Genomic DNA, 27195 nt, shown 5'->3' on the forward strand with positions numbered 1-27195 from the left:
GAGCTCAGAGAGGAAGGGCATTCTAGGATGCACTTTGCAGAATAACCAGGCGGCGAAAAGATTAAATTGGCTCTGTATGGCACAGGCCACTGCAGGGAATGTGCTCCTCTACTAGGTGAAAATGGCTCCGATATTTGGAGAATCTTTTAGGACCTTTAAAATCACCGTTGTCAACACACTTGTCAGATTTTTGCATCTCTTTGTTTCAAACTGGTTCAGAATGAGGTCGGGGACTGGAGTGTGATTGATCACCGTCCCGCTCCACTTCAGATATGTTGGTGAAAACACTAGGAACCACTCTTCATGGAGCTTCTACGGTGTGCAGGACCCTGTTCTCAGCAGTTTAAACCAGGGCCATCTTCCTCCTCATCAATGCCTTTCCTCTCCCACTCAGCAACCTCAGTGTCTCGGCCCCTAGTGTGCAGCTAGCGCGCATCCCCTAGTGTTCACCCTACAGGATGGTTCTCTTTGGAAGACTTAAACCACCACCCCAAGCTAAATTAGGCCCCCTCCGCTGTTATAGTCTTCTGCCCTTTTCTAAAATAGCATTTGTCACAATAATCATGATGATGTGTCTGGCTATTCGGTTAATGCTTGCCTTTCTCCCTCAACCGTTCACCCCATGAAAACAGGACTGTGTCTCTCTTTTTTTTTGAGACGGAGTTTCACCGTTGTCACCCAAGTTGGAGTACAGTGGTGAGATCTCAGCTCACTGCCAACTCCGCCTCCCAGGTTCAAGTGATTCTCCTTGCCACAGCATCCCAAGTAGCTGGGATTACAGGCATGCGCCACCATGCCCAGATAATTTTGTATTTTTAGTAGAGATGGGGTTTCTCCATGTTTTCCAGACTGGTCTCGAACTCCTGACCTCAGATGATGCGCCTGCCTTGGCCTCCCAAAGTGCTGGGATTACAGGCGTGAGCCACCATGCCCAGCCATGTCTCTTTGTTTATTACAAAATCCCTGGCACCCAGCACAGCTCCTGACACAAAGAACAATGTGCTGAATGAGTGACAGAAGGAAGAAAAGCTTGAACTGGGACATGTGACCCCCAGGCCCTGAAAGCTCATCTTCATCTCAGCATTAGTGATAGGGTTTGGCTCCATGTCCCACGTGTTGTGGGAAGGACCTGGTGGGAGGACCCTGTGGGAGATGATTGAATCTTGGGGTGGGGGTCTTTCCTGGGCTGTTCTCTTGATAGTGAAAGGGTCTCAAGAGATCTGATGGTTTAAAACATGGGAGTTTCTCTGCACAAGCTCTCTCTCTGCCTGCCACCATCCATGTAAGATGGGACTTGTTCTTCCTTGCCTTCCGCCATGATTGTGAGGCCTCCTAGCCATGTGGAACTGTAAGTCCAAATAAACCCCTTTTTTGTAAATTGCCTAGTCTCTATCAGCAATGTGATAGAGGTATGTCTTTATCAGCAATGTGAAAACTGATTAATACAATTAGCTAAGAAGAGCCTCAGCTGTAGGAACTGTTCTTGCCTCATCCTTGAAAGCACACTAGAAACTGCACCTTTAAAAAAAATGTTGGCTGGGCGCGGTGGCTCACACCTGTAATCCCAGCACTTTGGGAGGCCGAGGCGGGCGGATAACAGGGTCAGGAGATCGAGACCACAGTGAAACCCCGTCTCTACTAAAAATACAAAAAATTAGCCAGGCGCGGTGGCGGGCGCCTGTAGTCCCAGCTACTCAGGAGGCTGAGGCAGGAGAATGGCGGGAACCCAGGAGGTGGAGCTTGCAGTGAGCCGAGATCGCGCCACTGCACTCCAGCCTGGGCGACAAAGCGAGACTCCGTCTCTTTTAGCGAATGTTATTGTACAGAATAAAAAAATACATCATGATTCTGTAATGATTTTCTCTCCCACAAGAGCATGGGTGAAAACCAGTAACTTACTTATAAAAATATTTTAATTAGACTCTAATAAGATAATATGTACCTTCATACCTTGTCTTCTGAGTATCTAAATGTGGAGAGGTTCACCTGAAAAAAGTTTTCCCCAGGAAACCCATGGTTTCTTGGCTCAACGGACCCATTAAAAAAGTCCACCTAGATCAACTTTCTGCCAATCTGGAGAAGGTTTGTTTTCTTTGATCTCATGTCATGTATTCACAAGCTTCTAAAATATTTGCCCAAATTAAAGTCTGCTGGATGATTTTTCCCCTAACCCATATTCTTCCATCCATTCCAAATACTATTTTCAGTGGATGGAGTTTTCCCACTTCCTGTTTGACTTCACAATCTGGAGCTAACAGCTTTCTAATGAAGCCCAGCCACCTTAAAAAGCAGACCCTCCTGTCCAACACATTCATTCCATTTCCTCATCCATAGCTGTCAATACAGACCATCTCTGGTTCCATGTCTTTATTAGCAGCCACAAATTGGCCATAGATGAGATCTCCAACCTGCACATTTGGTCTGTTTCTTTTAGTTGCACCTTCAAATGCCAAGTAAGACAAAGAAACTGGCTCATTCCCTCCAACATCAACTCTGAATACATCTCCAGATTTAGCTGTCACTATGCCAATCACCTGGTCTCCTTTCACTAGAATATACTCCGTTCCCAGGGCTACAGCGGCCCCAGCCCAGCGGTGTCTCAGCTTTCCCGGTCCCCAGCCAAAACTACACCTTATTTGGAGGCTAAAGTTCTGCTTCTTATTCAACACTCAGATGAAGAGGTCTGAAGTTACTGGAACCTCAGAGTGACCCATGTCCAGTCTACCATCCTCCACTCTACCAGACGAGCTATCCAAGGATGTACTTAGAATGACCAATGTCCAGTTTACCATCCTCCACTCTACCAGATGAGCTATCCAAGGATGTACTCAGAGTGATCTTTTTGGCCTCTGGGGGAACCTCAGCCGAAATGGGCCCCATGCTACTTAGAGCTGCTTAGACATGACAGTAGGAATAAAGACAGAGCAGGTAAAGCCATCCCTCCTGTGATGTAAGAGTAGGTGCCATTATTTTCATAATACATTTATGTAGTCACTTCATCATATCTATTGTAGCATTGATATTGCAGAGAACAACATTTTTAGTTCAGGATATAAAAGTCTGAAGATGCAATGGAACATTATTATGCCACAAAAAGGAATAAAGTACTGAGACATGCTACAACATGTACAAACCTTGAAAACAGATGCTAAGTAAAGAAGCCAGACAAAAAGCACCACATATTGTATGATTCCATTTCTAGGAAATGTCTAGAAGAGGCAAATCCATAAAGACAGAAAGTAGATGGGGGGTTGCCTGGGGCTGGGGCAGGTGTAATGGGTGGATTTGGGGGCCTGACTGCTAAGGGATACAGGGTGTCTTTTGGAGGGAGGAGAATGTTCTTAAATTGATTGTGGTGACGGTAGCACAATTCTGTGCATATACTAAAAACCACTGATTTGTATGCTTTAACAGGTTAATTGTATCTCAAAAAAGCTGTTCCAAACGTAAAATGGCTAGGAATGTTTGGCAGGGGAAAAAGAGATTTCCAAGAGAATAGGTATCGGATTCTTCAGTTATAATGCTCTTTGCTTTCCATTTGCTTTTATGCTCATTTCAGGAAAAAAAAAAAAAAAAGAAAAAAAAAAAAAACAGTCAACATATTAGGATTACAAACTGGAAATCCCAGTATCCTCAGAAAATAATAAACTGCTGATTTGCTTTTAACTGGCTTTATGAAATTAGAATCCAAACAAAGAAGGCATTTCATTTTATCATTTAAAGACATTAGGAAAACAAAGTAATGCTGTCGTGTAACAATTTTTATTGTTTTAGGGTAAGCATTTGATCTGTTGACTCAACACTGTGGGCATGTAGATAAAATAGCTGTTGGCAGTACAGCGAGTTAGTCATTTAGGGCCTAAAAGCAGAACTGGAAGGTTAAATAGGAGACACACAATACGACTGTGAACTCACATGACATCCCAATAAATTTACCCAGATGAAAATCACTGTTCTCAGTGACATCAGTTTACCCCATTTGGTTGTTCTTTCTCCACCCTCCCATTGGCTGCCAATCTGATTGCTAAAGGCGCTTTTACACAAATTTTGACCAAAGAAAATTCTATTGCTTATCTGACATGAATATCATAAACAAGAATAAGAAAGAAAAAAGGGCTCTTGGATATCTGGGATGAGCAAACAGCTTTAGGAGGAGCATGTTTGGCTTGTTCTGGGCACACTCCTGCCGTTCACATGATCACCAACCTCCCCCAAAAGAGGCAGGGTCTTCAGGCAGCTGGTCGGGGAGGGGGGTGTTCTTACCACATGCGTAGGTCACAGTGAGGTATTTTTTCACACCTGGCAAACAGGGGCTTCCAAAATGGTGATTGTTGACGATGATTTTGCATCTCTGCTTCCCATAGCACCTTCGGGACAGGACTTGCGAAGCTGAGTAAGACAAGCAATCTGAAAGGCAGGAAACACCCAGAACTTCACGTTGCATCCCAGACAGGGCCACCACATGGCCTACAGCATTCTGTGTAAATAGATATGCTGAGCTGGATTCAAATCAAATGGAGAGTTTCTCTGTTTATTTTCTGTCTCATGAAAGCACCCAACATGGGCAGAGCCAGCATCATGATCCTGTCCTAGAAGTCCCAGAGCTGGGTTTAATGCTCTGCTGGCACCATCTTGAAATTCTTTTTCTTTCTTTCTTTTTTTTTTGAGACTGATTCTGATTCTGTCCCCCAGGCTGGAGTGCAGTGGCTTGATTTCAGTCACTGCAACCTCTGCCTCACGGGTTCAAGCAGTTCTCCTGCTTCAGCCTCCCGAGTAGCTGGGACTACAGGCACACACCACTACGCCCAGCTAATTTTTGTATTTTTAGTAGAGACGGAGTTTCACCACGTTGGCCAGGCTGGTCTTGAACTCTTGACCTCAAGCATTCCGCCTGCCTTGGCCTACCAAAGTGTTGGGATTACAGGCGTGAGCCACCGTGCCTGGTTGAAATTCTGATATATTTTTGAACAGGGGCTTTGCATTTTCATTTTGCACTGGTTAAAATATGAAGAGCATTGAATGAAGATTCTTCGTTCTTTTATGACCTTTACCATGCTTTGAAATATTTTATTTGTTTGTTTATTTTGAGAATCAATCTCCTCTACATGAATATAAGCTCCAGGAGAGACTATTTCTGTTTTATTCATCATCTAATTCCCACACCTCACCCACTGTAGAGCCAAGTAAATATCTGATGAATGAATGAATGAAATAAACTAATTGACATGAAGGTTTGTTTTTCGGCACCCTGGCACAACATCATTAAAATCAGTAAATATCAATTGAACATCTATGGCAGATGAGGCACTGTGCTAAGTATCATCAGAAAAATCAGTAAAAAGAGGACCAGGCATGGTGGCTCACGCCTGTAATCCCAGCACTTTGGGAAGCAGAGGCGGGAGATCACCTGAGGTCAGGAATTCGAGACCTGCCTGGCCAACATGGCGAAACTCCATCGCTACTAAAAATACAAAAATTAGCCGGGCATGGTGGCGTGTGCCTGTAGTTCCAGCTACACGGGAGGCTGAGGCATGAGAATTGCTTCAACCTGGGAGGCAGAAGTTGCAGGGAGCCGAGATCATGCCACTGCACTCTAGCCTGGGCGACAGAGCAAGCCTCCGTCTCTAAAAAATAAATAAATAAAAGAAAAGCCTACGTTGCTTTCACAGGATCTGCAATAGAGCTAGAGACTCAAAACGCACACGTGAGAGCTGGTGTCTGATAGTGGAAACAGTGAATCAATGTCAGCAAGACATGGTACAGACAAGAGGTGCTAGGTCAGAGGCGGAGAGATCGCTGTGGGTGGGAGCAGAGGGGCTGGATCATGAAAGAAAGAGCAGGAATTGGGTAGAGGCAGGCAAGAGAGAAAGCATGAACACTAAGGCAGTGGGCTAGGAGCCCCTGTAGGGGCTGGCCACAGGCTGGAAGGGCAGGAGTAGGCGGGGGTGACCACGGCGAATGAGTGGGAAACATAAACTGGAACAAGACGGAGACGCTTTCAAAGGCTTAGCTAAAGAATTTGGACTTTACTCTGCAAGCAACAGGGAGCTCAAAGAAATGGCCTGACACTATTGTCTTTAGGGGACAGTGTAGAGGATTCCCTGGGAGAGAAACGGGAACCAAGGGCAAGGAGAGCAGTTTGGAAGCAATTTTAAGAATGTACATTGGGGGGAGTTATAGCCTTAAAAAGCAAGGAATGGAAGAGGAGAAAATTTTAGAGACTTTGCAAAGTTCCATTCACTTATAATATAACGGGTAGCATGATGTGAGCCACTGTTCTCAGCACTTGTATAGTGAGAGACTATTTTTGTTTTGTTCATCATCTAATTCCCACACCTGGCCCACTCACTGTAGGAGCCCAGTAACTACAGATATTTATTTATTGGGCTCCTACAGTGGGCCAGGTGTGGGAACTACCCTATGAGATAGGCTGTTTGTAACACACACACACTTGTGCACACATACACTTACACACACATCGATTTTGCGGCTGAGAAAGCAGACACGGGGGTTTAGTAACCTCACACAGCTAGAGAAAAGCGGGGCCTGCAGGTTGATCTCTAAGCCTCACTACCCCGGTCTCCATGAAAGGGTGGGTGAGGGACTCAAGGTTTCAGATCTCAAGCTGCAGGGCTGGGGAAACAGTGGTGCTATTGAGAGATGAGGGAAGTTGTTAGGAGTAGGCAGTTTGAAGGACAAGATCATAAATTCATTTAAAAAAAAAAAAAGAAGAAGAAAAAGAAAAACTGTCCTGCATTTGAAGTGGGCCGAGATTTTGAAGAAAAGGCTCAAATCTGGAGATGCCTGTGGGGGGTTCATGCCCAGAGAGGCCAAGGGCCAGTGCTGTGAAGAAGGGTGGGTCAGGGAGAGTATGAAGGCATAGGGGCAGGGACCCCAGCCACACAAAGTCCTGTGCATGTCTGCTCACATCTTACAGATGACAAACTCCTCTACCCTCTAACAACAAAAACTGCTCTCCCCAGTTCCCAGGACCTCTCTCCAGCCTTACGCTTCTCCTTCAGTCAGGCTTCTAAAAAGGATCTCTATGCCTTCCCTGCATCTCCCCTCCTGCCCTGTCCCCTCCCTCCTCAATGTGTCCCTGTCCCATGCACACCCTGAAACTGATCCCTTTGAGGAGGTCACAGCGATCTGTCACCACCCCATCCAAGAGATGAGGGCTGATCCTAATCCTTCCCCATCTCTGGAACTTCTGGTGCCTAAATGCCCCTGTTGGGGGATTTCTCACTGACCTTGGCTCCCTGGTGCTCATCATCCTGGTGGTCTCTGATTCCTCTATCGCAGCGCCCTCTGCAGGCCTGCCCACCCAGAGTAAGCTCATTCCTGTGCCTGGTGGAAATTTCCATACGTTTTTGAACAAGGGGCTTTGCATTTTCATTTTGTACAGGGCCCTGCAAAATGCACTGGGTCTGGGCTCTCTTCTCCTTTCTCCTTTCTACACACTCTATTCAGTCCCAAGTCCATCCCTGCCACTACCAAACCACAGAGAGCCGAGGCCAGGATCGCTGCCTTCAGCGCTGGCCACTCCGGTCACTCCGCCATGTGCAATGATCGCCTTTACTCTTTCCAGCCACCTCTGGCTCCACACATCCAGTCTGCACCCATTGTTTCCTCCTACTCTCCTGGCACAGCCTCAGTTCCAGCCCTGTCAGTTTTGCTGCAGTTCTAGTAACTGGACTCCCTCCATTTTCTTCCCTTAATATGGTTCTCTCTTTGCCCTCCACAGTGCTCTTTTTTTTTTTTTTTTTTTTTGAGACAGAGTCTTGCTCTGTCACTCAGTCTGCAGTGCAGTGGTGCAATCCTGGCTCACTGCAACCTCTGCCTCCCAGGTTCAAGCAATTCTCCTGCCCCAGCCGACCAAGTAGTTACAGGTGCCCGCCACCATGCCCGGCTAATATTTGTAGTTTTAGTAGAGATGGGGTTTTGGCATGTTGGCCAGGCTGGTCTCGAACTCCTGACCCCCCGTGATCCACCTGCCTCAGCCTCCCAAAGTGCTGGGATTACAGGCATGAGCAACCATACCCAGCCCACTGTGCTCCTTCTAATCTCATCCCTCCCTGCCTGCTTAAGATCCCCCATCACCCATCTGACCAAGTCTGACTCCTCAGAACTGTGCACAAGGCCCCACATGACTTGCCTTTTCTACCTTCCTAGCCCCTTCACAGTCGCTCTTCTCCCACCCCAGCCTGTGTCGCAGCCTGCAGGTCTCACAGAAGCCCCAGAAAGCCAGGCCGTGACTCTTGACATCTCTTTATCTTTGCACATGCTACTCTGCCTGCTAGGAAATACTTCCTTCTCCCCTGTCTTCTCAGTTGTGCCATCTCCCCCGGGGCGGCAGTCACTTGTTTCCTTCTCTCTGCCTCTCCTGTTCTGTGTATTGCTCTCACCGCATGGCTCTACTTATTTGCTCATTTGTCTCTCTCCAGACTAGACAAGGAGCTCTGGCCCCCAGCACTTACACTGGTCCTGATGCTCAGTAAATGCTCAAAAATTACAGGATGAATGAACAAAGGGAAGGTTATAACCTCCATCCCTTCTGAAGCTCCTCCTTGGCTCTTGGAGCCTTCTCCTGGTGGCTTCACCACCCGGCATTGGAGCTAGCTGCTCAGGGGAAGAAAGTCTTGAAGTGGATTATCCAGGAGGAAAGGAGAAGGATTCATTAGCAGTGGGTACATGAGTGCATGAGAGCCCACAGCTGTGAGATACAAGGAGACTAAAATGGAACCAGAAGCAAGAGAAAAAAACACCATGGTTTCACATCCATGTTCATAGCGGCATATTCACAATAGCCAAGAGGTGGAAGAGACTCAAGTGTCCTTTGCTGGATGAATGGATAAATAAAATATGGTATATACATAGGATGGAGTATCATTCAGCCTTAAAAAGGACTCACTGGACTCCTTCCTTCCATTTACTCCCCTTCAAATGGTTCTCTCCCCTTTGCCCTCCACTGTGGTCTTTCTTTTCTTTCTTTCTTTTTATTATTATTATACTTTAAGTTCTAGGGTACATGTGCATAACATGCAGGTTTGTTACATATGTATACATGTGCCATGTTGGTGTGCTGTACCCATTAACTCGTCATTTACATTAGGTATATCTCCTAATGCTGTCCCTCTCCCCTCCCCCCTCCCCACAATAGGCCCCAGTGTGTGATGTTCCCCTTCCTGTGTCAGAGTGATCTCATTGTTCAATTCCCACCTATGAGTGAGAACATGCAGTATTTGGTTTTCTGTTCTTGCGATAGTTTGCTGAGAATGATGGTTTCCAGCTGCATCCATGTCCCTACAAAGGACACGAATTCATCCTTTTTTATGGCTACATAGTATTCCATGGTGTATATGTGCCACATTTTCTTAATCCAGTCTGTCACTGATGGACGTTTGGGTTGATTCCAAGTCTTTGCTATTGTGAATAGTGCCACAATAAACATACATGTGCATGTGTCTTTATAGCAGCATGATTTATAATCCTTTGGGTATATACCCAGTAATGGGATGGCTGGGTCAAATGGTATTTCTAGTTCTAGATCCTTGAGGAATCGCCACACAGTTTTCCACAATGGTTGAACTAGTTTACAGTCCCACCAATAGTGAAAAAGTGTTCCTATTTCTCCACATCCTCTCCAGCACCTGTTGTTTCCTGATTTTTTAATGATTGCCATTTTAACTGGTGTGAGATGGTATCTCATTGTGGTTTTGATTTGCATTTCTCTGATGGCGAGTGATGATGAGCATTTTTTCATGTGTCTGTTGCCTGTATGAATGTCTTCTTTTGAGAAGTATCTGTTCATATCCTTTGCCCACTTTTTGATGGCACTGTGGTCTTTCTAATCTCATCACTCCCTGCCTGCTTAAGATCCCCCACCACCCATCTGACCAAGTCCAACTCCTCATAACTGACACATGCTCCAACGTGGATGAACCTTGAAGACATTATGCTAAGTGAAATAAGCCAGTCACAAAAAGACAAATACTGTGTGATTCCACTTATACGAGGGACCTAGAGTAGTGAAATCCATAGAGACAGAAAGTGGAATGGTGGGTGCCAGGAGCTAAGGGAGGGAGCAATGGGGAGTTGTTTTATGGGTTTTGAGTTACGATTTTCAAGATGAAAAAATTCTGGAAATTGATTGCACAACAATACAAATATACTTAACACAACCAAACTATACACTTAGAAATGGTCAAGATGGTAGGCCAGGCGTGGTGGCTCATGTCTGTAATCCCAGCACTTTGGAAAGCCAAGGCAGGTGAATCGCCTGAGATTAGGAGTTCAAGACCAGCCTGGCTAATGTGGTGAAACCCCATCTCTACCAAAAAAATACAAAAATTAGCCAGGCGTGGTGGCACATGCCTGTAATCCCACCTACTCAGGAGGCTGAGGTAGAAGAATCGCTTGAACCCAGGAGGCAGAGGTTGCAGTGAGCGGAGATCGAGCCACTGCACTCCAGCCTGGGCGACAAGAGAGAAACGCTGTCTCAAAAAATAGTAATAATAATAAATAAAATAAATGGTTAAGATGGTAAATTGTATGTTATGTGTTTTTTGCCATAATTTGTAAAATGCTAAGGCTTAATTGTAAACATAAAATTCATCAATTTTCTCTCAACAAATTAGGTATAGAAGGAATGTAGCTCAACATAATAAAGGCCATATATGATAATCGTCCAGCTAATATCATACTCTACAGTGAAAAGCTGAAAGCTTTTTCTCTAAGATCAAGGGTGCCCATTCTCACCACTTCTCTTCAACATAGTATTGGAAGTCCTAGCCAGAGAGAAATCCTCTCTGGAGGATTTCTGGAGGCAAGAAAAAGAAATAAAAGGCATCGATATCAGAAAGAATGAAGTTAAACTGTCACTGTTTATAGATAACATGCTTTTATACATGGAAAATCTTAAAGACTCCACCAAAAGCTATTAGAACTAACAAGTTCAGCAAAGTTGCAGGATACAAAATCAATATACAAAAATCAGTAGTTTCTATATACTAAAAACAAACTATTTGAAAAAGAAAGCAAGAAAACAATCCCATTTACAATAGCATAAAAAATTACAAGGCATAGGTTTAACCAAAGAGGTAAAAGATCTGCACACAGAAATCTGTACACACATTGATGAAATAAATTGAGCAAGACACAAATAAATGAAGAGATACCCCATGCTTATGGACTGGAAGAATTTATATTGTTATAGTGTTCATACTGCCCGAAGTGACCTACAGGCTCAGTGCAATCCCTATAAAATTCCAATGACATTTTCCACAGAAATAGAAAACCAATCGTGAAATTCATATGGAACTGCAAAAGACCATGAATAGCCAAAGCAATCTTGAGCAAAAATAACAAAACTGGAAGCATCACACTACTTACTCACAAAATCTACTACAAAGCTGTAGTAATCAAAACAGTATGATACTGGCATAAAGACAGACACATAGACTAATGGAACAGAGTAGAAAGCCTAGAAATAAACCCAACGATATACCATCAACTAACTTTTCAACAAGGGGGCCAAGAAGACACTAAGGGGAAAGGATAGTCGTTTCAATAAATGGTGTTGGGGTTTTGGAAAAATGAAATATCCACATGAAAAAGAATGCAATTGATCCCTATCTTCCACCATACACAAAAATCAACACGAAATGGATTAAAGACCAAATATAAGACCAGAAACCATAAAACTCCTAGAAGAAACCCCATGGGGAAAACTCCTTGACCTTGGTCTTGGCAATGATGTATTAGCTAGGACACCAAAAGCAAAAATAAACACGTGGGACCACATCAAGCTGAAAAGCTTCTGCACAATAAAGGAAACAATTAACACAATGAAAAGGCAGCCTACATATTGTGAGAAAATATTCTCAAACCTTATATCTGATAAGGGGTTCATAGTCAAATATATAAGGAACTAATACAACTCAACTGCAAAAAGCAAATAACTCAGTTAAAAAGTGAGCAAAGGACCTGAATAGACATTTCTCCAAGAAAGACATAAAAATGGCCAACAGGCCTGGCGTGGTGGCTCACACCTATAATCCCGGCACTTTGGGAGGCCGAGGCAGGCGGATCACCTGAGGTCAGGAATTCAAGACCAGCCTGGCCAACATGGTGAAACCCCGTCTCTAATAAAAACGCAAATATTAGCCAGGTGTGGTGGCGTGTGCCTGTAATCCCAGCTACTAGGGAGGCTGAGGCAGGAGAATTGCTTGAACTAGGGAGGCAGAGGTTGCAGTGAGCTGAGATTGCACCACTGCACTCCAGCCTGGGCAACAGAGCGAGACTCTGTCTCAAGATTAAAAAAAAAAAAAAAAGGCCAACAGGTATATGGAAATGTGCCCAACATCACTAATTGTCAGGGAAATACAAATCAAAGCCACAACAAGATACCATCTCACACCTGTTAGGGTGGATTCTAATACAAAGACAAGAAATAACAAGTGTTTGAAGAGGGTGTGGAGAAAAGGAAACCCAGCTACACTATTGGTGGGAATGTAGATTGGTGCAGGCATTACGGAAAAGAGCATGGAAGTCCCTAAAGAAATTAAAAATAGAGCTACTGTATGACCCAGCAATCCCTCTTCTGGGTATAGACCTAAAGGAAATAATTCTCCAGCTCCTGAAAATACCAACTGTGTGTCCTACGATTTATCTAAATTCTGATGCTAACTACCTGGAGTTAGTACAGATACCACAGGCTAAGGGCCCAGTCCCACAAGACTACCCCCCAGCCCATCATCAGATGCCAATTGCAAGCCTGGGCCTCTGACTGACCAGCTATAAATCAGTGGTTTCTGCAATGTTCTTCTTGGGTTCCAGAATTTGCAAGACTGGCTCACAGAACTCAGGAAAACAGTTTACTTACAAGATTGTTAGTTATTATAAAAGGACACAACTCAGGAGCAGCCGAATGTTAGAGATGTACACAGCAAGGTTTGGGGATGGGGCACAGAGCTCCCATGCCCTTGCTGGGGGTTCTACCCTCTTTTTTTTTTTTTTTTTTTTGAGATGGAGTCTCTGTCCCCCAGGCTAGAGTGCAATGGTGCGATTTTGGCTGATTGCAACCTCTGCCTCCTGGGTTTGAGCAATTCTCCTGCCTCAGCCTCCTGAGTAGCTGGGATTACAGGCGTCCACCACCATGCCCAGCTAATTTTTTATATTTTTAGTAGATATGGGGTTTCACCATGTTGGCTGGGCTGGTCTCAAACTCCTGACTTCAGGTGATCCACACCCCGTTGGCCTCCCAGAGTGCTGGGATGACAGGCATGAGTCACTCTGCCTGGCCTAAAGGTTCTACCCACTGAGCATCTCCATGGAGTTCTTGAGCTGAAAGGTCTCTGAGCCCCATTGTTGAGGGCTTTTATGGAGGTCTCATGATATAGGCATGGTTGATTAAGTCATTGGCCATTGGTGATGGACCCAACAACCTCCAGCCTCTCTCTCCTGCTTGGGGAGATAGGGGATGGGCGTGAGGTTTAAGTTCCAGCCCTCTAATCACATAATCCATTCCCTTAACAACCAGTACCCCATCATTAGAGGCTTTCCAAAAATCATTCATCAACATAAACTCAGGTGTGGTTAAAAGGAGCTAATTTTAATGACTAACAAAAGATGTTCCTTTCATCTTCATCATTCTGGAGCTATTTCAGGAGCTCAGGACAAAATCTAAATATTGTAACAAAAGATGTTCTGATTGCACTTATAACTGAGGAAATTACAAAGGTTTTAGGATCTCTGGCTAGGAGATGAATGAAGACCAAAATATATATTTCTTACTATATTACAATACCTCAACACCATTTTTATTAGCAAAAAAAAAAAAAAAAAAACTAAATAATACTAAACAGTTATTTAAAAGTATATGTGTAACATATTTGTATAAATACAAATCTCTACATAGTATTTACCACTGAAAGGGACAGGACTGGGACGGGGGAGAAAAACATAAGTAGATTCAAGTTATTTGTAGGATTCTAGTTCTGTGGAGTGTAATGCACTGTATTATTTTCTTTTTATAGCTTACATAAGTGTTACACATATTATTTTGAGTATGTCAAATATATTAAATAATTTAAAGGTAAAAATGGGCTATTAAGGCCTTTTTTCCAAGAAAGTGTTTCTTCCAGAAATTTTAGGATTAAATGAGACCAGAGATGTTGGCAGCAAGGAGTCAGGTAAAAGTAATATTAGAGGAAATTTAAAAATATAGATTTGTGGGCGTTTAGAGTCAGAAATATCTCACAGGAGTATAGAGGAAGCAGTAATACCTGGTAAAAACTTGAACACAGGGAGAGGGAGAAGTTAGTCAAGAACAACAGTAAGGGCCGGGTACAGTGGTTCACGTCTGTAATCCCAGCACTTTGGGAGGCTGAGGCGGGCGGATCACCTGAGGTCAGGAGTTCAAGAGCAGCCTGGCCAACATGCTGACACCCTCGTCTGTACTAAAAATACAAAAATTAGCCGGGCATGGTGGCACACACCTGTAGTCCCAGCTACTTGGGTGGCTGAGGCAGGAGAATCGCTTGAACCCAGGAAGCAGTAAGCCAAGATCGTGCCACTGCACTCCAGCCTGGGCAAAAAGAGTGAAACTCCTTCTCAGAAAAAAAAAAAAAAGAAGAAGAAGAAAAACAACAACAGTAAGATCAACAGCTCTGCATCCACTCTTTCTTCCTTTGTCTGCTCATGACAATTGGTTCAAACAATGCTGCCAGAGCCAACTTCTAAAAGTACGTCTCTGATGATGTCCTTTGACTGTTTATGCTGAAACCTTACAAGGTGGAGAAGGCCCGGATCCCTGGGTCGTTGGAAGCAAGCTGCCTAGGAGAACCACCTAAGCCTCGCTGGACTGTGAACTGACCAAGAAATAAACCTTTACTGGGTTAAGCAACTGAGTGACTGTAACAGTTACATTAATTGCCCTGACAAATGCAGAAGGCTTGGCAAGGCTATGTAACTTCACTTAGGTCTCAATGTTTGGTGGTAGTGTGTGCCCTAGAACCTCAATCCGGTTGACATTAAAGACTGTACCCTTAAATATAACGTCTCCACTTAGACAAGAATGGGAAAAGGTATTGCGAGAATCAGGGGCTCAAACAATTTGGCAAGAGAGAGAAGACAAGTCTGCACCATGGTGAACAAGAAATTAAGGAATCTGGATTCTGAGTCTACTTGAGGAGCCGGCCCATGAGGAGCCAGGACAGGGGGATTAGAGAGAGAAGAGACCTATGGGCTCCATGAAAGAAGAAAAACAAAATGCAAAAAATAAAAAGGGAGTGGCCAGGCACAGTGGCTCACGCCTGTAATCCAAGCACTTTGGAAGGCCAAGGCAGGTGGATCACCTGAGGTTAGGAGTTCGAGACCAGCCTGGCCAACATGGCGAAACCTCATCTCTACTAAAAATACAAAAAATTAGCCAGGCATGGTGGTGCACACCTGTAATCCCAGTCACTCTGGAGAGTCACTTGAACCCGGAAGGCGGAGGCTATAGTGAGGGGAGATCGCACCACTGTACTCCAGCCTGTGGGACAGAGTGAGATTGTCTCAAAAAAAAAAGGGAGTGATCAACATCAGGTGAGTTTCAGGTGTGCAAGACCAATTGCAGCATCTGAAAGACATGGCCCACTTGGAGGACAACAAGAGGGTGGACAGTCAGGGGAGAAGAACGTCAACTACAGAGGAGGAAGCACGCGTCTAATGTGTTTGACGCTTCTAGAATAGGCCAAGGGAGAGTGTGGGTTGGGCTCTGGAAGGATTTGTAGGGGAGAACACATTACCGATGCTTGTGAAGTAAAAAAATAGCCAAACAAGGAAGGTTTCTGTGGTTTGGCACAGGCCAGCCCCTCCCTGTGGGTGAGTGGGGATGTAACAGCTCTAGAGATGGCAGAGGCTAGAACTTCCTTCAGCAGTGTGGCTGCTCGGCGGACAGATGGAAGCACACACAGTGGGTGGAGGTCAGTCGGGGGAGCTCACTGGGTCTTAGGGAGGCCAAAGGTGCCTGTCCAGAAGACAGATTAGGGTAGAAATCACAGACTAACACATGTGCTGAGAAAAAGGGGCCAGAGAAAGAAGCAAGAGTCTCTAAGTAGGGGAGGAATTCACAGCCCAGGAAACTTAAAAGGTTGACAGAGGCCAGGGTGACACATGTGAGTTGCATGAGTTAGCACAGTGTCCACCCCAATAATTTTTTTTTTTTTTTTTGAGATGGAGTCTGTCTTTATCACCCAGGCTGGAGTGCAGTGGCGTGATCTCGACTCACTGTAACCTCCACCTCCTGGGTTCAAGCAATTCTCCTGCCTCAGCCTCCCAAGTAGCTGGGATTACAGGCATGTGCCACTGCACCCAGTCAATATTTGTAATTTTAGTAGAGATGGGGTTTCACTATTTTGGCCAGGCTGGTCTCGAGCCCGTGACCCTAAGGTGATCCACCCACCTTGGCCTACCAAAGTGCTGGGATTACAGGTGTCAGCCAGTGCACCTGGTCCACCCCAATAAATATTAAATGGTAGTTCCTTCCGCAAGAGCATCAACATCAAACTATGTTCCAGGAAGCCCCGGGCTTTGGAGGAGGTACCCTGGGGACTGGGCAGGTAGAGGAATGTAGGAAGCTCAGGTCTCAGGGAAACTCTTCTATTCACTGGAGAACTGTGAAGGGGTCCAGTTGAAAGGAATGACCTATGGCTAACCACTAAAAAGTTGGAAAGTCAATGCCCCTGAGAGAAGGACAATTTAAATATATTTAAATACACACACACACACACACACACATAAACAAACAGTGAGGAACATTATCATAAAAGCACTTGATCTGAATATATTCATGAAGGACATCTACGGCCATACCACCCTGAACGCACCTGATCTCGTCTTACATCCATGAAGGTTCGGACCTATTTTGCTAAGGTACCATTCCACAAGCCTGATAAAAAGGACCAGGTGCTGGGCACACAGTAGGCACTCAACAATGAAGTGCTTAATGTATGAATTCATGGTCTGAAGTGGACAGCCTGGCACATGACATAATGCAAACATCCCATATCTCTGGCTTTAGAATGTGTTATTTTGTAGGGGTGCCTGATCTGTGAGATAGAACCTATGCTGAGAAAGGCTGCTCCAGAGGTGTTAGGAAGCAGTGAAGCTGTCATCCTTCTGTCCGGTTCCTGGATCAGCTCTTCCCAGTCACTCACTAGGGACTTGGAGTCAATCCATCTTTCCCCTGCCTGCCTGGGAGTGCAGTACTCCAGTCTAAAGGAGTGGCTTGCTGGAGGTACTCTGGCGGGTCCTCATGAATGAAGAGTAAACACAGCAAGTCAAGAAGTCTTTTGAGCTTTAAGAGAATGGTTTAAGTGCCTGTCTCTACCAAGTGCCAGAAACGTCAAGTCTGTCTTTGTGAAGGGTAAGTTTAGCTTGACCAGTTTAGCAGGAATAGTCACGGCTGCACATCCAGGCGCCAGGCAGGCCACCCACGGCTCAAATCAGGGCTTAATAAATAGACCATTTGCAAAGGTGGGAATGGGATGAGGACATGGCACACCCAAAGGATGGTGCAGAACCCAGGGCTAGGAATGGCAGGGAGGGCCAGGCATGGTGGCTCATCCCTGTAATCCCAACACTTTGGGAGGCTGAGGCGAGAGGATTGCTGGAACTCAGGAGTTCGAGATCAGCCTGGGCAACAAAACTGGACCTCGCGTCTACTAAAAACAAAATAAAAAGTAGCTGGGCATGATGGTGTGTACCTGTAGTCCCAGCTACTTGGGTGACTGAGACAGAAGGATCGCTTGAGTTGGAAGATCAAGGCTGTAGTGAGGTATGATCGTGCCATTGCACTCCAGCCTGGGCAACAACAAGACTCTGTCTCAAAAAAAAAAAAAAAAAAAAAAAAGGAGTAACATCAGGTCGTGATCACCTCCAAACCTGAAGGGGCCAGGGCAGTGGTTCCAGAACACAGAGGGGGAAGTTCCGTGGACAGGGCCACTGAATGGAGCAGGGCCCTTCAGAGGAGAGTGGCAACGCTTCTGCTGTGCTGTGTTCACTGTTTGCGCCTGCATCTCCCATTGGGCTGACAGCCGCTGGGGTTCGAGACCAGCCTGGCCAACATGGTGAAACCCTGTCTCACAGAGCCCAGGGTGACCCATGTGGGTCACATGGGTTAACACAGTGTCCGACTCAATAAATAGTAAATGGTAGTTCCTTCTGCAAGAGCACCAGCATCAAATTATGTTCCAGGGAGCCCTGGGTTTCAGAGAAGGTACCCCATGGACTGGGCAGGTAGGGGAAGGCGGGAAGCTCATGTCTCAGGGAAACTCTTCTACTCATTGGAGAACCGTGAAGGGGTTCAGTTCTTCTGTGAAGAGGGTGAACTGGCTCACTACTGTTTGCCCAGCACTTGGTATCTGATAAACTCACTGAGACTCAGTTTCCCTCCTGTGTAGCATGAGGAATATTTTTTTTCACTGTATTTCGATGAGGTTTGTACGAGGCAACGGCAGACGGTAAGCCCACAAAAACATTAGCTGTTCTCCTCAGCTGTCTCTAAGCTTGCATGAAAAAATCTGTGTTTAAGGTCCCGGAAGATCATCTGTGGCAGCTGTGGGCAGCAGAACAGAGCAGCGGCAAAGAGTGTGACCTTGCTAAGCCTCAGTTTCCTCACTCGGACAAAGAAAGTCCTGGGAGCTGACTACTGGGGTGATATGATTGTTGAAGGCAGCGGGGACAATTCCAGCGTCCTCGCATGTGAATAAGCCTTATCATCATCAGGGCACCTAATGTCAGGTAGGAAACGGTACTTTAGGAAAAGGCCTTTGGGACTTAGTCAATTTAGAGTCTAAATTACATGCCGTCTTTGCTCCCTTGAAGTGAAAACAAGCATATATGGTACGGCGTGATATGAACTAAATATTCAGGCCCCAAATCTGCATATAGGAAATAAAAAAAGATTGGAAGGAGAATCACCAAGATGATATTTTTGGCTGGTTGGGAAAAGGTGTTTTATTCTCCCTTATCGATTTTAAGGTACGTTTCAAGCTTCTGTGACTTAACAATGCTTTGAAATGAAAGTATCGAATGATCTTTCTTTGAAAGGAAAATGAAATTTATGTCTCAATGAAGATAGTTTTTGAACAGTGAGAGTCTTAGAGGCAATTTTTTCAGAATATTTTAATAAACTCTTCTTTTTATATAACTTAATTTGCCCCAGAAGTCATGAAAAGTTTAGGAGTAAAGACATATCCTTTAACTTTTCTTCTAGTTTTTTTTTTTTCTTGTGGCTACACAGGGTTGACTGAGGATATTTTTGTTGTCTTTAAGAGCCTTGTTTTATTTGGGGTTTTGAGCTGAGCACATTTACCAGTCAGAAAAAAAAAAGGTTCTGTTTCTTCTCAACTAAACCACAATCCTTATATGTAAGTGGCCTAAAACTAGCCCCTTCTCCACTGAATTCCTCTCCCTAAGTAGAAAAAACCTTAAGTCTCAAAAGAACATAGAATGGAATATATGATTTCTGTATAAGCGACCTGTGTCGGGAACAAATGGTCTGAATTGAGAAATTTATCTTAGAAGTCTGATGTTTCCAAAATAAGTAGTGTTTTTTTTTCCTGTTACAAAGTAAATATATATTCACATTTTAGAGTACAGAGAGGCCCAAACTGAGGAAAAAAGCCCTAGTAAATCCCACCACCAAGAAATAAAGCTATTAACCATTAAAGAATATCTTCCTAGTCACTTTCCTTGTGTAAATGTTCTTCCCTCTCAATGGAATCATATAGAATTTTATTTTATATTTATTTGTTTGTTTGTTTATTTATTTATTTATTTATTTATTTTGAGGCGGCACTTGCTCTGTTGCCCAGGCTGGAGTGCAGTGGCACGATCTCAGCTCACTGCAACCTCTGCCTCCCGGGTTCAAGTGATTCTCCTGCCTCAGCCACCTGAGTAGCTGGGATTACAGGCGTCCGCCACCATGACCAGCTAATTTTTGTATTTTTAGTAGAGACGGGGTTTCACCACGTTAGCCAGGCTGGTCTCAAACTCCTGACCTCGGGTGATCCACATATCTTGGCCTCCCAAAGTGCTGGGATTACAGGTGTGAGCCACCGTGTCTGGCAAAAAAAATATTTTTGAGACAAGGTCTTGCTCTATTGTCCAGGCTAGAGTGCAGTGGCACAGACATGGCTCACTGCAGCCTTGACTCCCTGGCCTTAAGCAATCCTCCCACTTTAGCCTCCCAAGTAACTGGGACTATGCTACCCACGGCTCTGTCACCCAGCCTGGGACATGCCACCACATGCTGCTAATTTTTGTATTTTTTGTAGAGGTGGGGTTTTGCCATGTTGCTCAGGCTGGAATCACATACATACTACTTTGTATGCTATACTTTCCCATTTACTAATATATTTGTGAACATTTTAAATAAGCAATATTTTAAAGAGCTGTATTGTCTTTCATTTTATGAATGTACCAACTCAGTATCTTTTTACTTTTTTCTTTTTCTTTTTCTTTTTTTTTTTAAGAGACAGGGCCTTGTTCTGTCAACCAGGCTGAAATGTAGTGACACGGTTATTGCTCACCACAGCCTCCAACTCCTGGGCTCAAGTGATCCTCCCACCTTAGCCTCCTGTGTAGGAATCCAACCCTATTTACAATACGCTATTGTTGGACATTCAGATGATTTCTATTTTTTAATATTATAAGCAATGCTATGTGGAACAATCTTAGAGCTGAACATTTGCAAACGAGTATGATATTTCCATAGGAATTATTGGAAGTAGATTGCTTTGTCAAAGGGTATTCCAAACATTAAAGCTTTTAATACATACCGCCAAACTTATCCAGAAAAAGTGTACCAAGGCACGCAGCTGCAAATATTCTGAGAGCACCCTGGGAAACTTATATTTTCTTAGTTTTAAGGATATATGCCTGACCATATTCTTTAAGGCTAACAGAAGGAAAAAAAAAAAAAAGAGAGTATCTGGGACTACAGGTATGTGCCAAAATGCCTGGCTAAATTTTTGATTTTTTTTGTAGAGATAGGGGTCTCACTATGTTGCCCAGACTGGTCTTGAACTCCTGGCCTCAAGTGATCCTCCCACTTTGGCCTCCCAAAGTGCTGGGATCACAGGAAGGAACCACTGCACTGGGTTGCTTTTGCACTTTTAAGTTAACTCTGGGAGTGCAAGAATTTATCTTAGAGAGAGTGAAAGAACCCACAGGAAGAGGTCCAGGATAACTCAGCTCAGATTCAGGTCTGACTGTATCTTTGTTGACACTGAGCTCTGAACGGTTCGCAGCAATTTGTTGTTGTTAGTGGTTATTTCCCTCTGAGGCTGATTTTATTTGCACGTTCTGCTTCTTTTTTTTAGGGGTGGGGTGGGGCGGGGACAGAATCTCGCTCTGTTGCCTAGGCTGGAGTACAGTGTTACAATCTCAGCTCACTGCAATCTCCGCCTCCCAGCTTCAAACGATTCTTTTTTTTTTTTTTTTTTTTTGAGACGGAGTCTCGCTGTGTCGCCCAGGCTGGAGTACAGTGGCATGATCTCAGCTCACTGCAAGCTCCACCTCCCGGGTTCACGCCATTCTCCTGCCTCAGCCTCCGAGTAGCTGGGACTACAGGCGCCCGCCACCACGCCCGGCTAGTTTTTTGTATTTTTAGTAGAGACGGGGTTTCACCATGTTAGCCAGGATGATCTCGATCTCCTGACCTTGTGATCCACCCGCCTCGGCCTCCCAAAGTGCTGGGATTACAGGCTTGAGCCACCGCGCCCGGCCTCAAACGATTCTTCTGCCTCAGCCTCCTGAGTAGCTGAGACTACAGGCATGCGCCACCATGCACAGCTAATTTTTTTGTATTTTTAGTAGAGATGGGATTTCCCCATGTTGACCAAGCTGATCTCGAACTCCTGACCTCAAGCAATTCACCCGCCTCAGCCTCCCAAAGTGCTGGGATTACAGGCGTGAGCCACAGCTCTCAGACTGCACCTCCTGTTTCTGGCAAACTGCCCTCCACCCCCAATACATGTGATAACAAGATATTCAACCATTTAAATTTTTACTTTTTGGCTATTACTTAACAGTGAAACTGAAGTTAATTGCTCCTTCCAGCCTGTGTTTATTTATATAATAAGGCTGGCTGCTTAAGTGCCGCTGTCTTGGCAGTGGGAACCTCTGGCACCTCCATCTTTGGCTGAAAAGTCCAGGCCTGCCCACACTTGGCCTCGGGGTGGCCTTAGCCCAGCCTTTGAGGCCTGTTGTGTGGTTTTTCTCATCCTCTTTTTAAGGAAATAGTAGAATCCCTGGAGCTCACCCGGAAAATGTAAACCACAGTGGGAAATTACGCACCACAGTGGACGCCCAGACAGGGGCATGTTCTGAAGCCTGGCGTCCTCAGGCTCAGCCTTCGGGAAAGGCTCACTCCTGTCTCATGTAAAAATGCTGTTTTGTTGGTGTTCATTGGTCAGCAGCGATGGCCACTTTAATGTCCTCCTTTCAGTTTTTCTTCTACCGGATGAGGCATAAATTCTGATGGAGCCCACTTGCTGTAAGATCTTTCAGAAATGACTTTGGGTCAGTCTCCTTCAAGCTAAGACATCAGGCCAGGTGCGGTGGCTCATGCCTGTAATCCCAGCACTTTGGGAGGCCGAGGCAGGCGGATCACCTGAGGTCAGGAGTTCGAGACCAGCCTGGCCAACATGGTGAAACCCCGTCTCTACTAAAAATACAAAAATATTAGCTGTACTTGGTGGTGCGTGCCTGTAATCCCAACTACTTGGGAGGCTGAGGCAGGAGAATTGCTTGAACCTGGGAGGGGGAGGTTGCAGTGAGCTGAGATCGTGCCACTATACTCCAGTGTAGGCGACAGAGTGAGACTCGGTCTCAAAATAAATAAATAAATAAATAACTTAATTATCTCTTTAAAGACCTTATCCCCAGATAAGGTCATGTTCTGAGGTACCGGAGGTTAGGACTTCAGTATACGAATTTGGGGAGGACATAAGTAGCTCATAACAGCCTTCAAGAGGGTCTCCTGTGAGGCTCACCTCTTGGAATTCATGTGCTTGTGCAGCCTCCTCCCACCGTGAACCAGAGCTTCTGTGGGGGACCGATAGCGTATGGCGGAGGTGAGAACATATGGGGGAGGTGAGAGCGTATGGGGGAGGTGAGAGCGTATGGCGGAGGTGAGAGCGTATGGGGGAGGTGAGAGCGTATGGCGGAGGTGAGAGCGTATGGGGGAGGTGAGAGCGTATGGGGGAGGTGACAGCGTATGGCGGAGGTGACAGCGTATGGGGGAGGTGAGAGCGTATGGCGGAGGTGAGAGCGTATGGCGGAGGTGACAGCGTATGGGGGAGGTGAGAGCGTATGGCGGAGGTGAGAGCGTATGGCAGAGGTGAGAGTGTATGGCGGAGGTGAGAGCCTATGGCTCCACCAGTTCTTCTGCATTGCTTTCTCTGGGGGAAGCCAGCTACCATGTTGTAAGGACACATAAGAAACCCATGTGGGGAGAAACTGACGTCTCATACCAACAATCAGCACCAACACCCACCCATGAGTCAGTCCCCTTACAAGTCCAGCCCTCAGGGGACTGCAGCCCCAGCCACCATCAGGGGTACAGCTTCCTGAAACCCCGTGAGACCCTGAGCAAGAACTGCCAGACTACACTATCCCTGAATTCCTGTCCCACAGTAATGAATATTTTGTTTTAGGCCATCAAACTTGGAGGTATTTTACTAGAAAATGAGTCACACTTTGATACTTGAAGGGGGTTGCCGGGGTAACGAAATCCTCAAACTATGGCGGTGGCTTTGGGATCAGGCAGTGGGCATGAGTTGGGGGGACCTTGAGGGGTATGTTAGAGAAAATGTAAGGGCCTTGAAGAGAAGCCTGGTATCTGTCATCTTGATGTGCTGAAGCCAAGTGCATCTTCAAGGCAGAGCTTCCCAGCTTACCTGTGAATGCACAGACTCCTGGGATGTGTCCCCTCAGGCCCCGCCTGTCCTCAGGCCACTGATGCCGGCGTTCAGTGGCATCTCTCTTTACCCCCTTTCCATATGGATGTAACTGTCTGTGTGCTTGCTGATGGGGTGGTTGGGAAGCTCTGTTCAATAGCAGGGTGGGGCTATGGCCAACACTGACCTCGTCAGTGCCTGCCCTGATGCAGTTCAGTTGGGAGCGGCTTTAGGGCTTCATATACAGAACACTGCAGCACTGCTCTCCCTCCTCTGCACCCAGAACTCGGAGGCTTTCTTGAGGCAGGTGGGGGGACCCTCAAGTCCTTGGGAATGCTCGGGAATGTGTGTCCCACTGCGGTGCAGGGTACGGGAGTACTGACAGTCAGGCCTCGGGCAGCCCTGGGGGTGCCTATGGGGCAGGAAGGAGTCACACCGGTAACTTGGGAGGATCATACACATGCTCCTATTTCTCAGCCCCCTTCTTCTTGAACTTCTTCTTTTTCTTATTTTGAGATGGAGTTTCACTCTTGTTGTCCAGGCTGGAGGGCAATGGCGCGATCTCGGCTCACTGCAACCTCTGCCTCTCGGGTTCAAGCGATTCTCCTGCCTCAGCCTCCCGAGTGGCTGGGATTACAGGCATGCGCCATCACATCCGGTTAATTTTGTATTTTTAGTAGAGACGTGGTTTCACCATGTTAGCCAGGCTGGTCTCAAACTCCCAACCTCAGGTGATCCACCTGCCTCGGCCTCCCAAACTGCTGGAATTCCAGGCGTGAGACACCACGCCTGGCCCCTCTTGAACTTATCCTACATATGACATACAAAGAATCAAAAAGGCAACCAGCCCTACATAACAAACCCAAACTGCCAAAAAACAAAACCAAAACAAAACAACAAACAAATAAACAAACAAAAAAAACGGAGGACGGGGACAGTTACAGCAGAAAAAGCATGTCAAGGGTTACTATCCCTACTCTGCCAAGAACTCATAAAATAAATCAATAAAATAAATCAAAGATCTCAACAGGGAGAAAAAAAAAAAGACAAAAGCTAGAGAGACAAGGTGTGCAAGTGCAAATACAATAACCACAAAAATATGAGGAAATGACCAAGGTCAGTCATAGTCAAAGAAAGGCAAAATAAAAACCACATCGAAGGACCATTTTATACCTCTTAAATTGGAAGCATGCAGAAAAACCATATATAAAGCTGCCAACATTGCAGGGAAACCACAGTTATACATTCCTGTTAGAGAGAGAGAGAGAGAGAGAGAGAGAGATAGAAAGATAGAGATAGATAGAAAGATAGATTGATAGATAGAGATAGAAAGATAGATTGATAGATATAGAAAGATAGATTAGATAGATAGATAGATAGATAGATAGATAGATAGATAGACAGACAGATAGATAGATAGATAGAATAAGTTTTTGGAAAGAACTCTGAGAAGAACTGTAAACATACTGATGCTGTCTTTTGGTATAAAACTTCTGGGAATTTATCCCTAGGAAGTAAGCCAGAAGAAAGTGAAAGCTACAAGCACAAGCTCATTATACATTATTTACAATACTTGAAAGTCAGAAAAAATGAAAAATATCCAGCCACCAGGGAACGGTTACATAAATTATTTGATGTGTCTCTTTAACAAGATATTAGGAAGTGCTCGGCATTATTGGGGGTTTTTTGGCCACACAGAAAAACACACATGATATAAGGTAAAGGAAAATAAGGCGGTCTGCAAATGGATCTGCTTAGAACTGCCATTACGTAAAACAGTTCTCAGCTCATACTCGACTTGGAGAGAAATTTAAAAAAAAAATAATAATAATAAGAAGAAGAACCTTTTTATCTGATGAGTAACAGTTGTGACTGAATCTTTTTCTCATTTCTGTTAAATATTATGGTGTTTGTGCAGAACAATAAAAACATGATGATGATGATATTTTAGAAAGAACTGGAAATGCTTTTTTACAGCATCTCAGCACTAAAAGCCACACTGAGCTGCTATAAAATCCAAAGTGGTCCCTGACCATGGAGAGACACTGTGGACACTGGGTTTCACCACCTGTGTTCCAAGGGGGTCTGCAAATGGGGTTTTGCCAGACTTTAACTTATAGTCAGGAGGAAAAATACACAAATCATCCTCTCAAACCAGATGTTCCAGCACTCACCACAAGCTCCCTTACAGAGGTCTGCAGTGAAACCAACCCCTCGCCCTCACATAATCATCCCACCAAACTCCCGCCAGCTTCCAGGGTTGAGGATAAAGAGCCTTTTCCCCTTGAAAGCAGCGAGGCTGAGCTGCAGTCGTAAATGGGAGCACAGAGCAGAATCACACACGCGCTGGCAGCCTGTGGCCCAGGTGCGCCCTGGAGGCATGTTTTGTTTGGCTCACACAGTGTTTTAAAAGTTGGAACATTTCACTTAGAAAAAAGAAAATCCAGATTTCCAGCATCCCATGAAGCGGGAAGCTGTGACACCAGGCCTACGTTCCCAGTCTGTAACCAGACGATTATCCATCCTTGGGAGCCGAGTGTGAGGGGCTCTGATTCATTCCTACGCCTCAGGATTCACGCGAGCACCCACTCTATGCCTGGCACTGCTCGAGTTGCTGGCAATTCCACAGACCAGTTCCTGCAGAGCTGCTCAGCTCCTGGAGAGATGAACTACACACACATACCACGGTCTATCTCCATGCTATGGAGAAAGTCCAACGAAAGGGTCACCAGAGAGGGACTGCAGGGACGAGGTGCCATACTGGCCAGTGCCTGGAGAAACCTCTCTGAGATGACATCTGGGTTGATTCCTGAATCCTGAGACAGAGCCAGCTACACAAGATATGGGGTGAGCACAGTCCAGGTCAAAGGGACAGCTTGTGCAAAGGCCCAGGGGTATGAATAAAGGTGGAGTGCTCCAGAGGTAGTGAGGGAAGAGGCGTGTGCAGCAGGACCACAGCTGAAGACTGATGTATTCCAATTACAATGGGCAGAGTGGAGGGCTTTAAGCGGAGGTGTGATGTCTTCCGGTTTAATTTAAATAAAATCCTGGCCGGGCTCAGTGGCTCATGCCTGTAATCCCAGCACTTTAGGAGGCTGAGGTGGGAGGACCACTTGAGGCCACGAGTTCAAGACGAGCCTGGGCAAAATAGCAAGACTTCATCTCCACCATACCAGGCATGGTGGCATGCTCCTGTTGTCCCAGCTACTCAGGAGGTTGAGGTGAGATAATTGCTTGAGCCCGT

At 45.4% G+C, this 27195-nt stretch overlaps 1 protein-coding gene and 1 pseudogene across 4 annotated transcripts in view; both read right to left on the reverse strand.

The window, feature by feature from the left end:
- The window catches only part of EVA1C (eva-1 homolog C), a 107572-nt gene that overhangs the window by 16001 nt on the left and 64376 nt on the right, over window positions 1-27195 (reverse strand). For all 4 annotated transcript variants that reach the window (XM_025380788.1, XM_025380787.1, XM_025380789.1 and 1 more), the window contains one exon: window positions 4264-4407. In XM_025380788.1, the coding sequence (XP_025236573.1) occupies window positions 4264-4407 (144 nt within the window). The remainder of the gene's footprint in view (window positions 1-4263; window positions 4408-27195) is intronic.
- LOC112620533 lies at window positions 2058-2880 on the reverse strand (annotated as a pseudogene).

The sequence above is a fragment of the Theropithecus gelada genome, chromosome 3 (assembly GCF_003255815.1).
Source record: "Theropithecus gelada isolate Dixy chromosome 3, Tgel_1.0, whole genome shotgun sequence".
In the NCBI taxonomy this organism is placed as follows: domain Eukaryota; kingdom Metazoa; phylum Chordata; class Mammalia; order Primates; family Cercopithecidae; genus Theropithecus; species Theropithecus gelada.